At 38.5% G+C, this 24791-nt stretch overlaps 2 protein-coding genes and 1 long non-coding RNA gene across 5 annotated transcripts in view; 1 reads left to right on the forward strand and 2 right to left on the reverse strand.

Moving 5' to 3' along the window:
- Nucleotides 1-256: 256 nt before the first annotated feature.
- LOC129186983 (uncharacterized) lies at nucleotides 257-14336 on the forward strand. Of its 3 annotated transcripts, none has more exons than XR_008572330.1 (4): nucleotides 257-310; nucleotides 2829-3836; nucleotides 5731-5881; nucleotides 13825-14336. It is a non-coding gene; the product is annotated as an uncharacterized LOC129186983 (long non-coding RNA). The 3 variants fall into 3 exon arrangements; XR_008572329.1 differs by lacking the exon at nucleotides 13825-14336 and having other exon boundaries at nucleotides 2829-2964; nucleotides 3104-3836; nucleotides 5731-6389; XR_008572328.1 differs by lacking the exon at nucleotides 13825-14336 and having other exon boundaries at nucleotides 5731-6389.
- Nucleotides 1177-10826, reverse strand: LOC129186982 (leucine-rich repeat-containing protein 3-like). The gene is made up of 2 exons (XM_054785794.1): nucleotides 10512-10826; nucleotides 1177-3815 (listed from the first exon to the last, which is right to left on the reverse strand). Exon 2 carries the CDS (start codon nucleotides 3764-3766, stop codon nucleotides 2912-2914), a length of 855 nt encoding a protein of 284 aa, XP_054641769.1. The 5' UTR covers nucleotides 3767-3815; nucleotides 10512-10826; the 3' UTR covers nucleotides 1177-2911.
- A 7780-nt stretch (nucleotides 14337-22116) lies between the features above and the next one.
- Nucleotides 22117-24791, reverse strand: part of myg1 (myg1 exonuclease) — a 43632-nt gene continuing 40957 nt past the window's right edge. The window contains exon 7 of the mRNA XM_054784874.1: nucleotides 22117-23265. Coding sequence (XP_054640849.1) covers nucleotides 23076-23265 — 190 coding nt within the window. The 3' untranslated portion in view covers nucleotides 22117-23075. The remainder of the gene's footprint in view (nucleotides 23266-24791) is intronic.

Here is a 24791-nt window from a genome sequence, read left to right on the forward strand (position 1 = left end):
GTGATAAGAATATAACCTGTTATTGTGAGCAATGAGGGGTTGCGTTCAAACACACCACGTCGTTTAAGCTGAATTCACATTTTGAGTGTATTTTGTAGGATTTCCGAGCATACTTAAATGCAGAAAATTGTACTTCCACATTTACATTTACAAAGTGAGTGACAAGAATATCCACTTATTGTTTTTCTTTGTCTTTCTGTTTATTTAGACGCAAAACAAAGACGTGATTCAGTGTCCCTGAATCCATCTCGCGGTCGTGTAGTGACAATGAGGAAGTGTTGTTCCGACGACGAAGGGACAAGAGGCGTTTGTGAGTTGGAAATACGTATACATGTACATGTACATGTACGTGTATATACATATATTTGTTGTTGGAATGTTATTCAGGTTAGATTAAAGATATAAAAGAGCGTCAGACACTCTGTGGGGAACTACACTGTGCTGCCGTCTGTCGTCATAACAGTGAGATGTGGCTTGCCATAAGGCGTATGCCTTAATTGCGCTAAAAAATGTAGGTAATTAATGAAATAAATTAGTTCCCGCCGTTAACGCTATTTTTGACAGCCCTAATTCATATACATTTGGAATTGTTTACTGCATGTAAAACTATAAAAAGGTGTTTTGTGTTAACATTTTTGGTTGCCTGGAACGGATTAATTGAATTTACATTATTTCTTATGACAAAAATTTATTCACTTAACGTCCATTTCAATTAGGCTGGAACCAATTAATGACGCTAACCAAGGTTCCACTGCATTTGAGAAGTTTGAGTTGAAAAATATCAACAACTTGGGTCGCCGCTTGTCATGGAGGGGTGATGATGGGTCCCGCAGCCAAACCGGTTAAGAACCACTGCAGAAGAACTGTTTGCCATCACTCATAAACACATTATAATGAGTCTGTGAATGTAGCTTGTCGGTACAACCCTGTACAGTAGGTGGCGGTATGCTTCGTAACACATATTATACGGACCAGGTCTGCCAGAGATTAAGAAGATGTAGCAAGAGGCATCCATGTTGCCAACTTAACTTTGACGCTATTTTTTTGGAGACCCTGACCCTGTTTGTGACATTAAAAACACAACAAAAATAAGTTCATTCGTATTTGTATTATAACCTATTTTGACTTTTTTAGGGTCGGGGGGTTGAAGTTGACACCAAACACAGGCTTGCCCACACTCAGGTTTATTGTGAAGGTCATGTGATAATAAGTTCCAGCTTTGACTTCATACTGTAAACCAGCTGTAAAAAACAAGAACATTAAAACCCACACAAAGACCAAAACGTGTGTCATAGTAGTCTAACTATCACAGCATGTCTTCTTCCCCGGTGGAGGGCATGGCAGGACAGCACAGAAGACACATTACACGACACGGACATCTGATTACTGGAAAAAAAAAAAAAACAGTTCAACTACACTTTTGTCAGACATAAAAAACACCCCACAGTTGAAGTTGACACAGAAAAGACGCATGAGAACATGAAGAAATGTTTTTGGGAGATTCAAATGTGAAACATCACATTGAAGCCTGAGAATGACCGCTACAATAACATGATGATGCGAAAACCATTTCATCTGTTGTAGTTTGATGCTTTTCTTACGTCACATACTTTATATTTGAAAATGTATCTTTTTTCATCATAACTGCTTGTTCTTTTCACATCGGCGTGAAAATCCATTAAAAAATAAAATATGAGAAAGCCTGATTGTTTTACAGAACCATCTTGAAGACCGTCGATACTGGAAAACTGGAAAAAAGACAGGCACTTAAGAAAAATGTAGAAGGTGATTGGCTGAATGTCATGTGTGCGTCCGCCCACCAAGAAACGCTTTCTCGTTCTGATAAAACTGTTGAACTGCTACATTGCAAATTGGTGTAACTTAATAAATACAAAAATAAACATAAATTAAATATAATAATAATCAGTAACAGCAATAATAAAATGAACATTAAAAATAATAAAAAAGAGAAATAAAAAATTGAGTAAAACTCATATAAATTGCATTCAATCAACTAAAATATAAAGAAATAATATGACTAAAATGAAAATATCCAAACAAATAAATAGAAAAGCAAAATGATTATTAAAATGCTAACCATTAAAATACAATATTAAATTAAAAGAAATAATCTGTTTAATCAATAAACATACAAAAAATTAATTAAAATAATAAAAAAACAAAACAATAAATTACTTGTTCAATCAATAAAAATACTAATATTAAAATAGAAATAATAAAAAATAATCATCTAAGAAAAAATCATTCAAATGCAAATAAAACAGGTAAAAAATTGAGATTAAATTCAGTCAATTAAAACAAATATAAATAAAATATAAATAAAATGAAAACATACTAATAATAAAAATCTAAAAGCAAAAATAACTGAATCAGTAAATAAAATAATGAATAAAAAAATCCCCTGTTCGACCAATAAAAATACAAATACATAAAATTTTGAATTCAAATCTTGCTCAATCATATATAAAACATGAAAACACTGTTTTAAACACATATACTCAATCGTAAAATAAACATTTAAATCAAATAATAAATCACACGCTCAGCGAATAAATATAAAAATGTTATTTGGGTACAAATGTCCTTGACTTGACCACTTACCTAGTGAACCTCTGTCCTCTAATTGAAAGAAAACAATTGTGTGTCCTGTCCTTTTGGACCTGATAAATACCCTCCAGCTGTGTAGCTCCTTTCTCAAGGGTCACGTGGTCAAAGAGTCCTGTAAGGAGAGCTTCATGAGGGTCTGCAAAGGGTGTGAAAAGAGTGATAAAGTTCCTATTTGGTTGTCTTCTGCTTTTGCTTTCCAGTGGAGGAGCACCAGGGGGTAAACTAGTTGTCTTTCATGAGACAGATGAACAATAACTCTGAAGGAAAATTGGACATGAGGAGTTCAGAAGCCAGTGCTGAGGGTGTCTGTCTCCGTGGGGGTCTTGCGTGGGCTAGGTAAGCTCTTCAGATACTCCAAATGCCTGCGGGCCTCGGCTTGGTTCTGCCTGACATAGTAGACCACATAGACAATCACCATGAAGAACCACACAAACATGGTGACCAGCATGGCCACGTCTGTGGTTTTCCTGTGCAGGCTGCAGAAATTCACCCCGGAGTCCAACAGTCTGACCAGAGGCTGTCCGGCGTGCTCTCCAAGCCCCCCGGGCTCCTCCCACCTACTGGACTCGCCGAGCCCCCGTACGGAACTCTCGCAAACGATGCCGTTCACCGTCTCTGGCTCCAGGTTGAGAGTCTCCATCAGCTCCTGCAGGGTGCAGTCGCAGTGCCACGGGTTGTGATAGAGGCGGGTCTTTGCTTGCGTTGACCCGAACTCGTCCCTGCTGGCTTGTCTCAGCTGGTTGTGCGACAGGTCCAGGAGGCGGAGCTCCGGCCCCAGATGCCGCAGGGCGCCCGAGGACAGCGTGTCAATGTGATTGTGGGACAAGTAGAGGTCCCGCAGGTGGACCAGCTCGCTGAAGGCACTCTCGGGAATGCTGCGGATGTTGTTGCGCTCCAGGTGGAGAGAGACGGTATCTGGCGGGATCCCCTGCGGGATCTCCTGCAGGCCGGCGTCCGAGCAGAGCACGGTAGACGTGTCCCAGGCACAGTGGCAGCTGGCTGGACACTGCGGGGAGGCTTGGCCCCACAGAGAGGTGGAAAACAGCAGGATGCACAGCCATGGCAGAAGGGCGCCGCCTTTAGCTCGTCGTCTCGTGGTGATGCTGGTCCATCTGTCCTCACACGGGCCCGGGCACATGGCCTCACCATAGCCCCCCGACGCACACCACGATGATGTCACCAGCAGTCTGATAGCGACAGGAAAACTGGTCAGTTTGTCACACGTGATTCAACAAGGAACTTTCACTCACCAAAGGTGTTACTCATCAAGGTTGAAGTATACCAACAAAATATATTTTAAACTACAGTGATCCCTCATTTATAACGCTTAATTGGTGAATTAATTGCTGAATTTCCGCAAAGTAGAATTTCTTATTTATAAATTGAATATTTTTGTAGTTAGAGCACAGAAAACCTCTTTAAGACCTTCTAAAAACGTCTTTTAACATTATTAGAGTCCTCTAGACATGAAAGAACGCCCCTATAGTCACCTTTACATTCTTATTACCAATATAGTAGATGTAATAACAGAAAATATAAGACATGCATAAGACATAACATAGACTCACAAGTTAGCAGTAGGAAAGTCCCTTGGTTTATTTTTTTCGGGAGAATGTACTTCCTGCAGACGACTATACATAAAAAAATACAAATAATAACAAAAATTGAAGTGGTATATAAATACAAATGATACTAGGGATGTCCGATATTGGCTTTTTTGCCGATAACCGATATGCCTATATTGTCCAACTCTCTTAATCAACATGAACAAATAAAATCAAAATAATAATAATAAATAAATAAATAATTTTAAAATCCCTTGCTCAAAACAAAAAATGCAAATAAACAAGACTAACATATATTTAGAAATGTGTATTTTAAAAAAATTACAAATTATAAAAATAAAAGTGAATATTTTGGGTTTTTTTACATTTTATCAATAATAAAATATAAAAAATATATAAAAATAACTTAAGATACTTAAATATAAAAAAAACCTGTTTAATCAATACACATATACAATACAATACAAACAATAATGAAGACATAAAAATGCTAAAAATCAGAAAAATAAAAAATTAAATATTCAAATAAAAAAATAACATTCAATTCAAACAATAAAAACTTTAAAACACATCTACAGTATTTGAGTTTAATGATGGCAAAAAAGTAGTAGTAACACTGGCATACGAAATAAAATAACCTCTTCAATTTATAACAATACAAATCTGAATAATAACAATATAAATAAATGAAATATGAATAATCACACTCATTACTTTTAGTATGTTAAAAAATGTTATGTAAAAAAAAAAAAAACGGCGTATAAACAATATAAAAACAGGGGTGTCACAAGACCTCCCCTCATCTCACAAGATCTCAGACGATTAAAATGTGAACATGTGAAGATTTTTCGTTCAGAAAAAAAATGTCTCATGGCCAATAGGCTTGAGGTGATAATAAATTAATTAATTAACCACAAAATAAATGAAATGAACGCAATCATTTTGCCGGCCTCAATATGTTGCCATGTGGAAGAGGGTTCACCCTGTGCATTGGTTTCAGCACCTTGGTACGTTTGTTCCATAGAACAACGGCATGAAGAGAGTGAGCCCTTTTGTCAGTCATACAGTCTCTTTGTCTCTGTGGGTGGAGGCGGGGCCAGTAGCATACACACAGAGTGCAGAAGAGTGTAACATAGTAGAAATTAAATTAGTAGATCGCAATATAGTGTCATATGTTTTTTTATATTTTGTCATTGTACTTTTCTTAAAAGCAATGCTAAAATCTCGTCGTGTTTTCGTAGGCCCAATCTCATGTATCGTCTCGAGTGTCTTATAACACCTCTAAAAAATATGGAAAAATATGGAAAAATATTACCCCATAAATTAAAATACAATAAAAAATAACAATTAATCAATAAAATAAAAGTGAAAACAGATCATCTGTTCAATCCAAAAACATCTAAATAAATAATGAAAAAAAAGAAAAAGAAAAAACACTTGTTTCATCAATAAAATACAATTCCTACATAAAACAAACAAGAGAATCTTTGTGGTCTACAGTTGTAACCTTGCCTTAATTTTGTCTTTTGTCTCACAGAATGACGTGTCTGAGTATGCTGAATGGACAAACAGTAGCTGTTGTGAAGGGAAGCTTCATGATATTAGCATTTATTTGAATAGGGAGACTCCCTGATGTGTAAACAGCAGATTTCGGCATTGAAACGATGAGACCTGACCATCCAAGCTGTGTGAGTACAGTAGCGCCTGCAGTTCTTTCTCCACAAGAGCGTCTTGAAAAGAATCATGACCCTCATCAATATGTCTCAGTTATCCCTCTATTTATCTTGCCATGATGTCATATAAGCTACTGACTCCATCATATTTCATGGCTGTGTGTGTGTGTTATGCATGCATTGCAAGGATTGAGGTGACAAAAAGGGGGTGGGATCGATGTGTAAGTAGGGCCCACCACACGCTATTAAAGCTGAGAACATCAATCCAGCTCGCGTCTCGTACCGTCAATAAGAGACATAGCAGGGATAAATAGGCCAGCAGTGGGCGGCTCTGAGCCTCCTCCCTTTTGCACTTAGGCAAAAGTTCAAAATGAGACTGCACATCATAATAAGATATAATGCCATAGCTCTAGCTAACATTGTGTGTAAAAATAAAGACCTCTGCCAAGGCTTGAGCGAGAAGAAAAACATAGCAGTTATTATTAGACCACCCTTTTCTCTTCAGTTTATTGATCCATTGTAATGCCTGGTACAACTAAAGGTACATTTGTTTGGACAAATATAATGATGATAACAAATATAGCTCATAAGAGTTGAATTTAAGAGCTGATATCTAGCAACTCCCATGGTTTTCTTGACGATAACCAAAATTGCTTATGCTTTTTTGCTGTCATTGTTATATTTGTCCAAACAAATGTACCTTTAGTTGTATCAGGCATTAAAATGAACAAGAAACTGAAGAAACAAGGGTGCTCTTAAGCATTTTTTCCATGACTGCATACGGAATGCTGTATTTATGCTTGTTTGTTGGTCCAGGTTATTTCCTGGTTAATGTGGAATGACGTCAGAGGATAACACTGTACCATTTTCGATTTTGGGGCAAGGTTGAATAAAAGTGAAATAGAAGAATTCTAAATTAAGAACAAAAATAATATATGCACTTTCAATAAATTGCATTTTTTTATTTCAGAGCTAGAGAGAATTTAAAAAACAAAAAACAGGAATTACTAATCAAATGTTCTGTTTCAGGGTGATGAGAAATACAAATAAAAATAATACATTTCGAAAATTCAATATAAATTGTGAAACAATTAAATATAAACTATGAAAAAATGGAATATAAAATATGGGAAAAATCATTTCTAAAATGGGGAAATAAGAAAAAAAGTAATGTAAATTATGAAAAAAATGAATGAATCAAAAATGTAAAAATAAAATGTCACCGCAAGAGGAAATAAAAATAAAAATAATTAATAAGGATACAGGTGAGTAAAATAAAAAAAAATACTACAACATTAAAAAACTACAGAACATTTCATTGAATATGTTCTATTTCCTGGAAAAGGGGGACTCAAAATAATAACAATATGAAAAAAAAATCTAAGGCAAAGTATGAAAAAGTGAGGAGAAATACTAATAAAAATAATACAAATAAAATATTACTAATAAAGTACTGCTAAAATCACAAATATACTGTGAAAACATCTAAACTAAAGTATGGAGCAGTCTAATAAAAACTGAAAAACAAAATGTTCAATTTCACGTCAGGGGGAAATAGAATAGGATGAATACAAAAAAATACTACAGTATAACATAATAATAAAATATCTAAAAAATTATATATACAATTTTCAATAAATACATAAAACAGTACTTTCTTTTTTCAATGGGGGTCTTAAAAACGTTTTTTTAAGAAAATTAATTGAAATAAAATTAATTAATTATATTGGAGCAAAAGAGGTAAAAAATAATAATAATAATAATAATAATAATAATAATAATAATAAAATAAATTATAACTCGAAATGTAAAAAAAAGAAAAGAAAATTTGCTCGTTTTTTGGCCCAATGGTTTTCTGTGACATCAACTTTGCTACTTAGAACCTCTAGGTGGCATATTTGGATGATATCGGTGGTGCGTGCTGTGATATGTTATGCATTTTATCATTCAAACAGACAAAAGAGACACTGGAAGCTGTGCCTTTGCTACTTGGATCTCATTAAAATGTGCGGGCTGTGGCCAGACAGCCTCTATTATACGTGTGTGAATCTATTTTAAAGCCCCATTACTTCACCTGTCTGACTGCAAGACTTTTGATCTGCACTGTGTGGGGCCAAAAATGGTGTCTGCTCGATATTTATTACATCAGACGCTGCTCTAGTGACTGTTGGCTGTGTGTGTGTTTCCACAGCTGGTGATGATTTTATTAATGAGGTGTTTTTTGTTTTTACGTAAACTCCGCTACAACAGCAGCACAGATAGTCATTACCTGCTGCATGCATGATCATGCAAATGCAGCAAGACAAAAATTGGAGACCTATTATTTCCATTTACACTTGGCATGCTTCCTTCTGGTAATATAGGCATGGGTTTATGTGTTTCGGACATGATTAACAAGGTTACGTCACATGTTTCCACTTGCACAATTCAACGTGCCCAAAAAAAAAGAGTCGGAAGATGTAGAGCTAGCCCTGCCCTTTCTCCGTGTCTCAGCAATTACTTCCTTTCTTTATCTCATTCAATAACAACCATTTTTCAAAAGACAAACCTGTTAGTACTGGCCATTTTAGATGATTTTGATTGATTTTCAAAGCACAGAGAATATTGTGTTCTATGGCTATATAAACATGGAAACGACCAAAAAAAAAAGATTAAACTCCCGTCTTTCATCAGAAAAAAAAAAGTTTGTTTCTACCTTTTTTGATTATTTAGTAATCAGCAGTAGAACATAGGTAAGTTTCAGGAAAATATCAGTTCCCGACTAAAAAAGGGCGAAAACCAGCTACATTTCAAATATAACACCATGAACTATTTACAATTTTCACATTTGGAACTGAACTGTGTGTGCATGTGCATGTCTTAAAATTTCCCTTCAATGCATAACCTTCTGCACGCTACACTCCTCCACGTTCTTCCACTTCCTCCTTGCTGTCATGTATGTTTTTCCATTCAAATTCACAATTCAAACTCTTACCAAATGCACTTCTGCCACCTTGTGGCTGTTTTTATGGCTTAGAACGGCTCTAAAAGTGACATCCATTAGTGTGCAGTTGCCTCATCACCTCTTTTTGCCTCTCACACAAAAAAAACTCAAAGACGTATAAATTCGTCTTTGGGATCGGGCGTTCGGGTTATAAATACGTCATTGGTATTCCATCCATCTCTTTTCTGTGCCGCTTATCCACACTAGGGTCGCGGATAAGCTGGAGCCTATCCCAGATGACTTTGGGGCGAGAGGCGGGGTACACCCCGGGCTGGTATTGAATGAGTTCAATGTTACCATGCATGCATCATAATCCCCATGAACTCAATACATGAACTCGAGTCAAGTCACTCGAGTCACTTTATAGTCTTGTCATATCAGGATAAATCATGACACAGGGATAAAAACAAACATTTTCCTTTGTTTTGGTGGTTTTATAGACCCCTAACAGGGCAGAATCTTTCGGTGAACTCCAACTGCACTGTACTGTATAAGAGGTCAACTTGGCATGAGGTTGTCTAACGGTTTTTCTTTCGTAAAATGTTTTGCTAAATTCCTTAAGTGTGAGGTGCAGCCCTTTAAGCTCAAGGTTTGCCAAGAGCTCCGCTCCTTTCGATGGAAGGATGTCCAGGTAAGGAGTAACTTCTGGCAGTGCCACGGCATTTCTTATCGTTTAGAAACGGTTGCTGAATAAACGAGTGGAGCCTTTTCTCCCTTAAACTGCAGGTGTGTCTTTGAGCGGTTTCTCAGTGATCCACAATATTTTCTGGTAGACAAATCGCCTTTTTGAGGGCTTTTAACATACTCAAAAAAGTACCCAATCATACAAGCACAAATTTACATATTTTAGGAGTCCCGGACGTAACACCCAAAACCTGCTCAGTAGCACCCCCGCAGGAGAGTGACAAATGGCTGCCGGCAGTGTCTGATTGACAGGAAATTGGGCATACATCATCATGAAAATATGCACGAAAACCCGCCAAAGGCGGTCTCAAAGATGGTCTCCCATTTTGGTTTGCAGGTGGCATTTTAGGGGTATTTAGGCCATTTCTATTTTTTTCTTTGTTTTCTGTGCAATTTTTCCAATTCGGGCTGTGTTGAATTTTATCTGTAATTTACGCCGCGGCCTGGGCCACATTTTGTACACCCCAGCAATGAAAGAAAGGGGGCCTGGGGGGCGGGAGAGAAATGTCGACTAAATAAATATATAAATAAGTTACAAATAAGTAAATAAGTAACAGATACATAAAAAATAATGAAAAAAATAAGTACATAAATAAAAAAAATCTAAAATAATAGTACATAAAGAATAAGTACATATATTAAAATAATAAAACATAATCCATTAATAGATAAATAAAAATAATACAGAAATAACTACATACATTACAATAATAAAAACCAATCCATTAATAATAGATACATTACAAACAATTACTTAATAAGAAATTTTATTTTGAAAATGTCTCATATAAAACGATGAAGAAAGTAACTGCATGAATTACTGGAACATAGTCATTTCCTGCGAAGGATCAAATCTACACGACACACGTGAAGGTACAAGTGACAAGAACATCTTTTAAATCAAAGTGTTTCGGGGTTTAAAAAGGGAGGAATCCACTTTTCAACAGAAAGGGAAAAAAAGGAAGTGAAACTACTTACCCGTGAATGGTTCCTCTCAAGTAAAAGGCTTTCAAATCCCTTCGCGGCTTTTCAGCATCTTCTTCCCAAAGGCGGATTATCTGTCATCTTTCTGTCGCGTACATGAGAACATTTTATGAGTGTTTTCTTCTTCTGCTCTGCCGCGCGTCAGCCGGACTCTTCATCAATGACTGGAGGGGAGAGAAACGCGCGCTTAAAATAAAGAGGAGTGGGCGTGGCTTTCTCTCTCACATACACACACTCTCTCACACACTCCCTCGCCACCAAGGTGCATTTTACTTGTCCTCATCCGTGTTTACCTACACGTGACCTCCTAGTTCTACTCTTTTCCTATTTCTCACTCGCGTCGTCCAACAAGATCTCTCTTTAAGAGGATGTGAAGAGGCGGTGGCATGAATATTTAAAGACGACAGGAAGTTGGTGGGGGGGTTAGGGGGTGGGGTGGGGGTGGGGGGTGTAATATGAAATGGCACGGGTGCAAAAAAAAAAAAAAAGCGTCAAGAATGGTGAAAAATAGATTGGGAGATGAGTTTACATGATAGGGATTTACTGGTCACAATATTAGGTGCAACACATCCTATAGTAAAATACAAAAATACGAAATAAAATATTAAATACAAATAATAATACGTCACTAGCAGTAACCTTTTAAATGCTAATACATTATAATAAGATCCAAAGCAAGAGCTGTATCATTCAACAAGAGAGAAGGAGACCCCCAACAACACTGAAAAGATTTTAAAGAGTTTCCTAGCTAATGGAGAATAATAATATCAGCACACAGGACCCTAATACTGTATTGTACTGTTTTGGAGCAGGAGTGTACATACATGTAAATTAAAATACTTAATAATTATAAATACATCATATATTTGTATATAATATTTAGTGCATAATTTGTATATATTAAATATTTCAGAGAATATTTCAAGAAAATGTTAAATAAAATCTGAAACAAAATAGAAACGTCAAAACATACTCTCCTGATCAAAATCTTAAGACCAGTTGAAAAATTGCTAGAATTAGCATTTTTCACATTTGGATCTTAATGAAGTTTTAAGTAGAGCTACAATATGCAAAAACAAGAAGGGGGAGTGAGACAAAAAGCATTTTGAAAAAGTAATTTATTGAAAACAACAATTAAACTGAAATAGGCTGTTTATCAGCTGATCAAAAGTTTAAGACCACAGGCTATAAAAGCCCAAATCTGCTCAAAATGTTCATTTTCTGTCAGGCATTCACACTGTCATGCCCTCCTGATGGCTAACGCTAAGAAGCTTTCTCTTTTTGAACGTGGTCGGATTGTCGAGCTGCATAAGCAAGGCCTCTCACAGCGTGCCATTGCTGCTGAGGTTGGGCGCAGTAAATCAGTCATTCTACATTTTTTGAAAGATCCTGAGCATTATGGAACAAACAAGTCAAGTGGTAGACTCAAAAAAATCACACCTGCGCTGAGCCGGAGGATCCGATTGGCTGTTCATCGAGACACAGGGTGGTATATATAATATCCATCCACCCATCCATTGTCCATGCCGCTTATTCTCACTAGGGTCGCGGGGGTACGCTAGGTATCTAGAGAGAGGCGGGATACACCCTGGACTGGTAGTATAGGCATGGGTTTGTTTGTTTTGGGCATGCTTAACAAGGTTCCATCACATGCTGCCATTTGCACAATTCAACGTGTCTGAAAAGAAGTAGGAAGATGCAGAGGTTATACAGTCCTACCCTTTCTCCACGTTTCAGCAATTACTGGTAGCTTGTTCACTTCCTGTCTTTAAATGTTACCATGCATGCATCGTGTTCCCCATGAACTCAATTCATGAAGTCAATTCAGGAAATGACCAAGTGGAACTGTACCGATGTCATCGATCGTGTGCACTTTATAGTCTTGTCAAAATCGGGACACGGGGATAAAAGACAAAGGAAATTTTTATTCATTTTGGGGGTTTAGGGACACACAAAAGGGGGGAAGTCTTTCGGTGAACTCCAACTACTCTGACTTAAAGGTCCACTTAACCTGAGCTTGTTTAAAAGTTGTTGTTTCATAAAATGAAATAAAATAGACAGGGAGAAATTAAAATAATGATAAAATAATAAAATATAAGTAAAGGAAGGAAGGTGGATGAGTGTGTAACATCCACCAGCAACGTCGGTGATGTCATCATGGAGGAGTGGAACCTATGCAGCTCTGGTCAATTCCATGATCAAGAGGATTAAGACAGTGGTTGATAAAAATGCTGTTCCCACTAAATATTGACACCAAGGACACAATTTGGACATGTTCACTCACTTGTGTTTCCAACTATTTAGACAATAATGGCTGCGTGTTGACTCATTTGCAGTGGATAGTACATCTTGCCCAGGGGTGTCCAAATGTTTTCCACCGAGGGCCAAAAGATTTACATTTTTGAACCCAACCCATGCATATGTGCAAAGACATTTTTTATATTTAAAGAAAAAAAAACATGCATTTTGGCTTTGTGTTATCGGTGACAAAGCGTATTCATAGTATGAACTTTTTCTATTTACATTTTTTTCTTTGTTTTTCCTTTTTTAAAATTTTTTTTTACAAATATTTGAACTTTCTTCTTGTACGTTTTTTTAGGCTTAAGTCTCATAATATTTTGACTTAATTATGGTAATATTATAACTTTTACCCAACTTAATATTGCAACTTCTTTGTCATATTGGGACTTTTTTTCCCTTCAATTTTTCAACTTCATTTTTTCTTTTGATATTATTACATTTTTCTCCTAATATTTTGTCCTTACTCTCGTAAAATCACAGGTCTTTTTTGTCCCTTTTTTTGCTGTTGTATTTTTAGAATGAATTTTAGAACAACAACAAAACAGCCGCAGGCCGCTTATGGCCCACGGGCCACAGTTTGGACACCCCTAATCTACACTACGCTGTACACAGACTTCTCTGAAGTATATCAGTTTCTATGGTATTGCTCCTTGAGAAGCGATAATAAAATGTTTGCTCAAATGTGTACATGTCTAAACCAAACTCTTAAATGTCTACTTCATGTGTCCATGAAATGAAAAAATTAATATTCCTGTGGCGAGTGTCCTCTTCTCTTTTTGCAAGTAAGTAAGCACAAAAAAAAAGTGTCAATCTGCCAAAAGGCCCTCAGGGTCTTCATGGCTTCCTCCTCTGCCTCCCCATGCAGCATGCATGCCCTTCACCCATCAACTTAGTCAAAACTGACATTTCTAGGCCTGACAAGTGTGATCTAAAATGCTGCAAGTGAAATGTTTCTCATTTATTTTTTGGAGACTTTTTAAACATTTTTTTTTTTTTACACTTCCAGACAGTCTCCTTGTCTGACAGAGGACACACGCAGCTGCAAGGGGAAAAGCTGTACTTTTTTCCAAGAGCAAAGAGAAGCCAAAGAAGCACATATGATATGCAGCAATGACAAGAGTTGAGCATCTGTTTGGGGATGGCCTTGACAATGTGGACTCGGCCAAGTGAGGGCATTATCTGTTTCAGCAAAACACAAAGCGGAATGAAACTAAACTGCAAACACAGGCTGACAGCAGGAGAAAAAAAAAAAAGATCCATCAGCAACAAGCAAGGTTGTGATTGTGTGGACCGAAGAGGAAGGAGGACATTTAAAAAAGAGCACACCCGCCCTGCTGTGTGGATGTGAGTGAGCCTGATAGAGTGGTGAGGAGTCATAAAGGAAAAGCAGCGGAGCGTTCCTTGTCAGCCGCCTGCCGTTCTCACAGGATTCAGTCCACTAAAAACAGGTCAGGATGGGGTCAGGTGTTCCGCTCAGCCTCTCCGTAGCACAGTGGAACCGCTTTGGAGCTGGGTACAAATGCACACGACAAAAACATCTGCAATCTGCAGCGCACGGTCGAACCAGAGCGAGGCAGTAGATGAAATAGAAACAACCTGTGCAACAGAAAATAATATCAACGTACAGGAAATGCTCTAACGCCTTTATTCTATTAACTACAGGATCCACTATAGTGGCCATCGTCCAAAAAAACAAATAACCGGGTGCCGGGTCAAACCATTTGATACCCTTTTTGGCTACGTAAGTGGTCAAATATATTACAAAGTACCGTAGATGCGATCCAGTTAACACCTCCATTTAATGAACCAACACGTCTCCTATATTCGGCGGGTGCGTCGGCTACAGAGGCAAATAACTGCTGAGGTCTCCAGTTAGTGCGGGGTCAAAAAACATCAGCGTTGATGATGTTTTTAGTCAACTCCACAAGATAGCAGTAGCTGCATTTCAAGAATCCTGAGTGGTCGGCTTTATCTACCTCTTCATGCGCTGTAAAATGTTGGTCAGCGCTACTCCACTGTTGGTGTGAACCTTCTGCATGTTAAATTTGCCGTACTGTTGTTTATCGGGGTGTCACGAGACGTCCAACTCACGAGATGAGACTATAAACGATATTGGGTTCACAAGAACGAGGCGAGGTGAGATTTCAACAGGAGTTTTAAGCACAATTTAAAAAATGACTGGACAAACAAACCTTTTTATTTCGTCACAAAGCCATGCAGGAGAGTTTTGAAATGCTCATTGTCCCACAAATTGACGCAAAACGATATTATTCTCAACAATTTTTGATACCAAATACACCACTGTTGATATAATATATAACAATAATAATAATAATAAATTATAATATAGCATAATGCTATCTTATTGTCGTCTGTCACTCTCTAAAATGGCAGAATTGGCGTTTGTGACGTGTATTTTCTCAAAGGCAATTCGTACTGTCTGTTATCTTATTTACTTTTCTGTATTGATCCACGTTCCACAGACGGGCCACACTTTGGACGCCCAGGCGTGTTTCACCAGGAGGCCAGGTGCTGCTAGGCGGAGGTGGAGCGTGCCTGCTTCACAATCAGAGGTGGAGATCCTGTGCGGCGGATACTTCATCTTTGTGGACCGCTTGTATTGAATTACCGAATAAATGCATGATGCAAGAAACACTTCCTGCCGTTCACTTTTAATGCTCAATATAGCAACCGTGCCGCTAAATTGTATTACGTTACGCCTTCATGCCGGACATACACGCTCCGGGCAGCCCTGGTGCCGCTCCAGAGGTCAGGAGAACCAGACTATAGAGCGGAGGGAGCCACCTGCTGTGGCCACCGTGGTGCACTGTGATCGGACACCTGCTCTGAGCGGACCTGATAGCAGACCTGATTATTAATGTAGATGGTGATTCATGGTACTGGTGCAGACAAATCCGAACATCTACGTGTTTTGATCTGATGAATCTAGCAACTTGGATCAAATGTAGAATTACTCCAGCTTCTGCTTGGATATTAACACGCACGGCAGCTGTTTAACTCCGATGGATAAACATCCACACATCGCTCCCTGGCGCTGTGAACACCAAGATAGGTTGGATTGCAGGGTAAAGCCCACCACACTGCTACTTCCATATTACGTTCATAGTAGCGATGCCATAGTTCACAGTTTGCTCCTTTCCGCTATTGCAACATTGGCTCTGTTGCTGCTGTGTTGTGGCAATGCTTTATACTTTCTCATGCACTCCATTATTAATGATGAAAAATGAACTTGTTATATAGAATGAGTTTTCACATTTCCGATATAACGATAAATGAACTATCTGTAATTATCGCCTCCATCCAATTAAAAGCCGAGGTCACAACTAGATGTATGAATTTTTGGCCGTTCCCCAAATTGCTGGGGTTTTTTTGTTCGTGGAGAACATATTTGTGGTGACCATGAGGGATACACGCATGGAGGGCGTACGAAGTATCTGAACGTGGTGTATGTTGGCCACATTGATTACGTATGTGGGGTGCACTTGTAGGACTCCGACGTACAAACAAATTGACATTTTGCCCAAAACCGGACATAAGAAAGACACACGTTGGCCACGTGGATGATGCATTAAGACATACGAAGTGCATAAGTTTGTCTTGCAACCTGAAAAAAAACCAAAACCTCAGCGCCCGTAGAGTTTGACATGACAAAGAACCTCTGCGGCTGGTCTGCAGTCAGTCTACAGCTGGGAAATCAGCATGTCACACACGCACCCTCCGTGCATTTCTTGCGTTTTTTTGCACGTAGACGGGCCATAGGAGTCTGCATGAGCGGTTGTGACCAAGGCTTAACATCAGGTGGTCTTTGTGGTTTAGGTCAGGGTTTCTCAACTGGTGGGTCGGGAAACCAAAAGTGAGTGGCGGACAATAAGGCAAAAATTAAAATATTTAATGTCATTAATGGTCTGAAGTCTATTATGTTTATTTTATACAAACATTTTGAAAATATGTTTTATTTTATTCGTTGATACTGTATATACAAATATCAATTTACTATTATAGTACAGATTTTTTTTTGTAGTTTGCATTCCTCCGAAATACATTTTGCTCATGTGATTGAGTGGATTTTTGTAAAAAAAAAAGATGGCAGGCGTGTGTTTTGAGGGTTATTTTTAAATTTAAAAAAAAAGGTATGCTTCTACCAAGTGGGTCACCACTTAATGAGAACCCCTGGAACACCTCGATTAGGTAAATAAGTGTAGCGGCTAAAATTACAGCATTTGTGGTAAGTCAACATGGTATCACATTTGAATCGTAACACACAGACATAATACCATTTTTTATCCTGGGGGCAGAATATTCCATTATTGTATTCCATGACAATATTCCATTGTCAGTCAAACAGCAAAAACAGACTCTTTCTCTGGCAAACGTGGAAAAAAACGTGACATCTATTATATATGTATGTATATATATATATATATACAGTATATATATATAATGTGTATATATACACACACACACACACACACACACACACACATACATACATATATTGCAATTTTGTTTGTTTGTATGTTGGCAGGCTATTTCCTAGTTCAGGGCTCTCCAACCTTTTTTCCTCTGAAAGCTACTTTTCCAAAATGAAAATGGCCGAGAGCTACTCATTTATTTTCATCGCGTATTTCAACCCAAACATAATAAACTTGTTTGCCAGAACATTATCAAAATGTTGATATCCGCAACTCACATTTTGTAATAAAACAAGCATTCCTTTCGAGTGCAGGGTTCTTACGACTTTTAGAGTATGAGAGGTACTTTGACAAAAAGAACGGTGAGGTGAGCTGTTTGTGTTTTATTTATGTGACTGGCAACATAAATTGTACTTTATTAACGAAATCGCCGAACTGGCCAATAAAAACTAAATCTGTTGTTAAATGTGGAATCTCTGGGAATTGACATGATGTGATCGAAATACTGTCATCATGAGGAGAAGGAATATTTGTGTGGGGAAGCATTTCCCCGGCACACCGCTCAATCGTGGCGGAATCTCATCACAATCAGTAGTCGCCCCCCCTCCCGAACTAAACATGTCAAACCGGCGACCTGAAAAGCTTTGAAACTCGTCTCGTACGGGGCGTGAAAGGAAGCTAGCTCGGTTAGCTTATGGTTTAGCGGAGCATGCTAGTGCGGTTAATGCAAACGAGTGTTTTACCATGCCCTCTGACGTCCTGCAAGTTCTTAAAAAAGAAAAAGACGAGAGGAACGTTTATTCTTGCTCCCAGCTCACCTTAACTGTCAACGGACATTCTCAACACACATACCACACACTTCCGGCCTTCAAAATAAGCGCGCTCTTCGCCACATACTGTCTAACTGTGTCAACAAAATAAGGGTGTCATAAAAAATATCGTGTATATATAATATATATACACGATATAATATATATATATATATATATATATATATATATCGCATTTAATTAGCATACATTTTATTTGCTATCGCAAAAGTACACATTCTATGCTGGTAAAATAGGTGTAAAAAAAAACAGAATTTAAAAAATGTATACAGAAAAAAATGGAATTTGAAAAAAAATCAAATGTAATCTGGCAAAAAAAAAAAAAAAAGAAAAGAAATTTCGTAGGGCCCTACTCAAACAGTGTGCTCATTGTCTTTGTGCTATTTTGTGGTCACTGGTCCTTAAATACAGTCATGTCTGAACTGAATAGTTCTAAAAATACAAAAAGTTTAAGCAAATATTCCTTGACCCTTTGTTGAGCTACCTGTTGGAAACCCCGTTCTAGTTCATAATATACTTGACGTTACGACTGGACTACACAACCTGTGTTTGTGCAAAGGGAATGGCTCCAGATTTGCTGCAGGATTTAAAGGGTTTTTGCTCGGCACCTGTGCCACTCCTCCATAAAGTTCTGCCAAAATCGGTTGTGTAGCTCTTGTGCACTCCTGCAAACAAACTACGATCAAAACTGCGCTTTCTTATCCTATCGAAAGGCATCTTAATGTATTAAGATTGATTAGGGCACAATAATTCCAAGTTTCAAAAATAATTGAGTGCCTCACCAGCCATGCACCTCACTGACACACACACTAATAACTTCTCATTGAGGCCTTCAGGTAACACACATACACTCAAAGAGCTCAATCAGAGCGGCACAACATTTACTGAAGATAGGACTCATGGAAAAACACTGGGACAAGAGGGAGACACACAATAGATGCACTGCTTTCACTGACACAAGCTTAACTTTCACTTTCTACAGGGGCACGGCAACTGCGCCATAGACTGTGTACTTTCGTTCTGGGTTCTTCCTCGATGTTCCTCATTGATGATAGTGTCCAGCACTGCAACCAAATATATTGGTCTTTTTTTTTTTAATACAATTTGAAAACTTTTTTAAATTGTGTTATCATTGACTACTTCTCCAACAGCAACACGGTCCAAAGAACCAGGAAAAACTATGAGACATACCAACTTTTTTTATTTTACTGAGTCACAAAACAATGCAGCTGTGTTTTTAAATATTGCCCTAGAAATTGACACTCAACAATACTCTATTTTTAGCTACATTTTTTTTAGATCAAATAAACCACTGTTTTGATATATAATATTAATAATAAAATACACCATAATAATGCAATATCTCCTTTAATATGTCATCTTCACTCTGTAAAGTTGTGGAATTGGCGTTTGTGGCATGGATTTTCTCACAGGAAATTCGTACTGTCAAACGTTTGCAGCATTTCTTTGTGGCTTTCTGTGAACGCACACCGTTTTGCACTGTTCCAGTTGTATTTACTTTGCCAATCAAACGTTTCAGTGAGTGTTGACGGTCGGTGTGTACTTTTTCTTCCCCCAGGTGGGAAAACCGGGTCGGGTGGATATGTTTAGGTGGGCAATTTCATTTCGTTTCTGTTGCTGCCACTTTTGAACAAATTCAGCATACCGGCTCGTTCATGTTGATGGGCTCTCCTTGCTTATTACTAACATTCCCACATGGGGGCTGTGGCATTTGGCTTTGCAATAATCTTTTTTCCCTCCTCATTTCTGGGTTCTACGCATGTGCAGAACGCGTCTACATCCTGTCGGCCTATTTTTCGGCAGTCACCTGTTAGGCATGCGTAATCTACGCCATTCGTCAATCTATTTTACGGCAGCAAGCAATATACGTCCCCCCTCCACTCCCAAAAACGTGAGAAATAACAACATAATCAACCTTCTTTTTTTATATCATATCCATGGTGTAAGTGGACAATTTACAATCCCTCTTTTCTTTGTTCCATAAATTATTTTACGTTTTTTTCCGCCACTGAAAAAAAATTCTAGCCGAATCCTCTAGATTCATCCATCATTGCACTGTAATTATGCTTGTTTACATTGAAATGTAACTGCATTTTATGTGCTTTATTCTATTTATTTATGTATGTTACACGTAAGCGGATATGACGTTTAAGTCTGCGCTACGCGTAAGTTTTATGTAGCTCAGTGTTGGCGTGTCGTAAGACGATAGAAACATCCCCATGCTAACGAAGCATTTTAACAAGAGTCACTTGTAAAATAACCTCCCAACATATTACATACAGTATATGAAGTATGGTCATTGACCATTTATGTTCATACATTTAAAAAAATAACTACCACAGCATGTGACGTCGCAAAAGCGCTGTCTGTAAAAATGAACTAAAGGAGGAAGTGACGTAGTCCTTGCGCATGCGCCGGACCGATTGCGTTCCGGGTACGTACTGGACAATGACAACGGCAACCAGAACCTGAAGTTACGTCGCGGGACTATGATGACATCAGCGGTTGACTCAAAAATATAAACACAAAGCACCTTTTTATAGTTTTACATGCATAAAACAATTCCAAATGCATAGACTTTACAGTAAAAAAAAAAAAAAAAAGAATGAAAGGGCTAAATGAACATTTAAGGTTCCTTCACTGAAGACTACTGTTCCCAAAGACACGATGTGGCAGCGAGACACCCCACGGACACCATCTTCCTGTTTTGTCAAGAGTTATTTATTGAATTCAGTGGTGTTTTTATATATTATCTGGTACTTGCAACTTTCTTTGGTTCCATTTTGGGTTACAATATTGAGTCGAGAAACACTATCGAATTCAAGAAACTCATGTCAAAACAAGAAGGTGGTAGTGGTCGATCTTGCTGCCACATGGTCTTTGGGGACAGCGCGTCTGTGTTCATTTATCCCTTTTGTCCATCATTTACATGTATTTATATGCATTTCAAATTGTTTTCTGCATGTAAAACTATAATTGTAGAACTATAAAAGCTTCTTATGGGAAAAATTGACCGTCTGGAACAAATTGACGCTAACCAAGGTTCCACTGTATATGGAGGCCGGCCAAATGAAGTTCATTTATTATGATTTTTTTTAATGAATGAGAAATCTTGTCAAAATCTTGCACAAATTTTGTGCTCTCACTGAACGATAGTATAAAAATAGAACAGATGCGAGAATGGAGACATCGGCAAGCTTATTTCTACATATCAGCCCTTTCTATGTATTAAAATCCTTTTATTAGAAGCTGGGAGGAAGAGAGTGTGACCATCTTTGCTCTGCAGAGACGTCAATTACTACGCAGCCATTCAATCATTTACTCAAATACAATAATAATTACAACACGCACCACTGAACGCAACATGGTGTGTAGATCTTATCACTTCAGACCTTGGCTCAGGTCCAGCACAATCCAGCACAAACGTGTGAGTCATTCATTGCTAGTGCGAGCACAAAAGTGACAAGATCAAGAATTCAAAAATGCTGAACAAAATCAGCAGTCTGCACCAGTGAACACAATGAAAGTAATGCTAAATGCATGACTTTCCATGGGAGCAAATGCAATAAGATGGGAGGACCAGGTAGGGTTATGAGGGAAGAAAAGCTTAACAGTAGGGGGAAAAAAATCCTTCCCCTTATCCAATTTTACCAAAAGGAAATTGACAGTCCAGCTCACTGCACTGCTCATCACCAGAACATGGACCACCATAAGGAGGCACCTCTTTGTGGGCTTTGTAAATGTAATTTCTCTGAATTAATCAGGGCCGAGTTAGGCGCTTTGATGGCCGCCTGGCAGAAAATAGCTTGCGCCTCTTTGTAGTGTGCTGCTTAATGCAAGCGTGCCAGAAATGAAAGGAGCCATCCCCTCTGTGCTGGTTTATTCTCAGGCTTTGAGGGAGCACCTTGGCTGACGGCTAAAAGCCAATGAAATGGGCGGGGGGTGTTTTTGGGGTGGGGGCTGGCTTTGCTGCCAGACCTCAGCTCGTACTGTAAAAAAGCACAGACAAACATATAATGAGAAGTGTGTTTTATTGCAAATAAACGTCAAAAGACTGACCACACACCTGCAAAATGGATGGGATGCAAATACAAAGTCTGCCTTTACAAAGATAATATCCTTTTACCTTTCATTGCTGTTTTTGTGGTTAACTCACTGACATGTATCAAGATATTTCTTTTATTTGCATATTGAAAAGAAAAAAATCATCTGAAAAAAAGAGAAAAGATACAAATGGGAATCCAAGATTTTTTTTCCACAAATGATTTTTTCCCCGCAAATGATTAAAAAAAAAAAATAATAAAGCCTTAGTGTTGGGAGAATTAAAGTCATATTGCCTGAAAAAAAAAAAGTCAACTGATGCTAAGACAAAAGATAAAGACGGGATCCAAGATTTTGTGTTTTCGTTTGTGTGTGTGTGTGTGTGTGTGTGTGTGTGTGTTTGTGTATGTGTATGGATGGATGTTTTTTGTAGTAATATGTGGGAAAGTGAGCATTTGTTAAGGTGTACGATTGTGTTGATCCAAATTATGACACTTTGCCCTCGGTGGAGGTCTACATTTTAGTAGTTTTCTGGCTTTATTAACATGGTTGCCATTTTAAACTTTACTTTATCGCAGATTGAAACTAATCTATTCGAATTATTATCTTTTAATATTTGTTTTATATTATCTTTGCAAAGGCTGAACTTTAATACAACTCTTGTTTTGGAGTATGCTGGTGTACCTAATTTACACACTACAAGATGTGGAAACCTAAACTAGATTAAGTTACTTTAAGTAATACTTAAAGTAAACTCAGTGTGCTTAATAAGAAAAATGATCTTTTGAAGAAAAAAATAAGCACTTTTGACTGTATACGATATTTACTCTTGCTTGGGTTTCCACTTTTTGTAGTCCAGCACAGAAGGCTTTTCCACACGCTAACAAATCCACATCCTCTTCAGGACTGAACAAAAGGACCTTCCCGATTAGTCAACAGTCGCCGTTGGCAGGTGACTGTGCGGCAGCCTGCAGGGTCCTCCGGGCCATCTCCAAGGCTCCTTCCTGTGTTGTGTTCCCGCCAATGAAGCCTGCAGCGTGGACGAAGACGCAGCCCTCGATGCCGCTGAGCGTTGACAGGTCCTGGTCGCGGATGCCGCGCCACTCCTCCAGCAGGGACAGCCTGGCATGGGAAGACAAGGCAGGTGAGTTTGCATACAGATGAACACCGCATGAGGTTAGCTATTCACCTCCTGTTGACACACGCCGTCATGTGCAAAAACTGTTGCGTCTGCATGTCTTCATGTCCTCCTGATCTGCAGGTGAACGGCCCGAAACATCACATGGTCTCAATCAGCTGCCACAAATAGGCCAACAGAAGCAATCAGCTTTATTCTTCTCCTCCAGTAATGTGGAAAGTCACAGACTGGTGCAGTCGTACGAGGCCACCTGAGTCTGCCGTCAATCAGGGGAAAGATTTTGTTCGGGGAGGGTTGACCTTACCGACACGGTGCGTCTCTGAAGGGAGCGCACGCAGGAGGAAAAATTCATAAAAATGCAGAGTGGCTCGTTTGCCACCCGCCATATGTAGACTACACCCCTGAATGCCTCGCAGAGCGTTTCTCCTTCTCATTGTGAAGGGCCATTTATCTAAATTGCCTGCGAACGCTGCTTTCTATGTGCCTTCTTTACCGCCATTTTTTATTCTGATATAGCTCTCTGCTTAAAACGACTTCAAACTGTTAAATATGTCAAGCCAACCTCATGCTCTGCTTCTTCTTGGAAGAAATCGCAGATGCTTGATGAAAAGTAGGAATACAGGCGAGTCCTTGGGTTACCAGTTCTGTTCCCAGAACTTAAACCTAAATAATCACCGGTCACTCACACTGTACACAGAGCACATGAAGGACATAAATTACAGTAACAAAATACTGAAATACACAAATAAAATGAAACAGCAATAAACCAAAAACAACTCCTTACTTGTGTATCTCTTTGGTTGTCTTGCAGGCCTTTCTACCTTCTTAAAATATTGTCCCAGGCTAGTCTGGAAGGACAACGTCCTCTTCTCCTCCCAGATCTCCTTGTAACAGCGCACAGAAGGCATGACCTCTCTAGAATTAAATCATCTTTAGCCGTAATCATCAAAAATATTTTTATTATGTTCATTTTCACTTCCATGGTGATGGATTTCCTTTTCTTTGGCGCACCACCGCTTCGGAGACAATGAAGGGCAAAAAGTTAATAAGCAATGTCATTCATCGTCTGTGTGGCTCTGCAAACAATATTCATCCGCCGCAAGCTTGCTTTTGGCTTGTTGCTGGCAAATAATGAAACAATTATGTGCCATTATTTCCACATTAGATAAGTATAATTTAATGTGCGCAGTGGAAAACATACAGTAACTTTGATGCTTTCAAGCACGCTGAAATGACTTTTTGTGTGTATAAGAGTAAACATACACCTACTTTCGCTTTACGTTGAAAAACAAAGGCGCCATTGTGGGCTTCGAAGGACGGTATACTGCTGCCGCTTGCTCGCTAAACGGCTACGACACTCCCGCCAACGATGGCAATTTGGGACAAGACCCGATCGGACTTCTAGCTGGTGGGACAACTTTCACAAGCATGTCGTTATTTTGGAAGAATGGCGTGGTAACGTTAGCATGGCAAGAAGCTTGTGACTGCGATTGACTGAGCTGCTTCGCCT

Source organism: Dunckerocampus dactyliophorus, chromosome 8 (genome assembly GCF_027744805.1).
Source record: "Dunckerocampus dactyliophorus isolate RoL2022-P2 chromosome 8, RoL_Ddac_1.1, whole genome shotgun sequence".
NCBI lineage: Eukaryota > Metazoa > Chordata > Actinopteri > Syngnathiformes > Syngnathidae > Dunckerocampus > Dunckerocampus dactyliophorus.

What these genes read in the sequence shown, in the direction of transcription:
- LOC129186982 (XM_054785794.1), bottom strand. Translation starts at nt 3,766, where the DNA reads ATGTGCCCGGGCCCGTGTGAGGACAGATGGACCAGCATCACCACGAGA.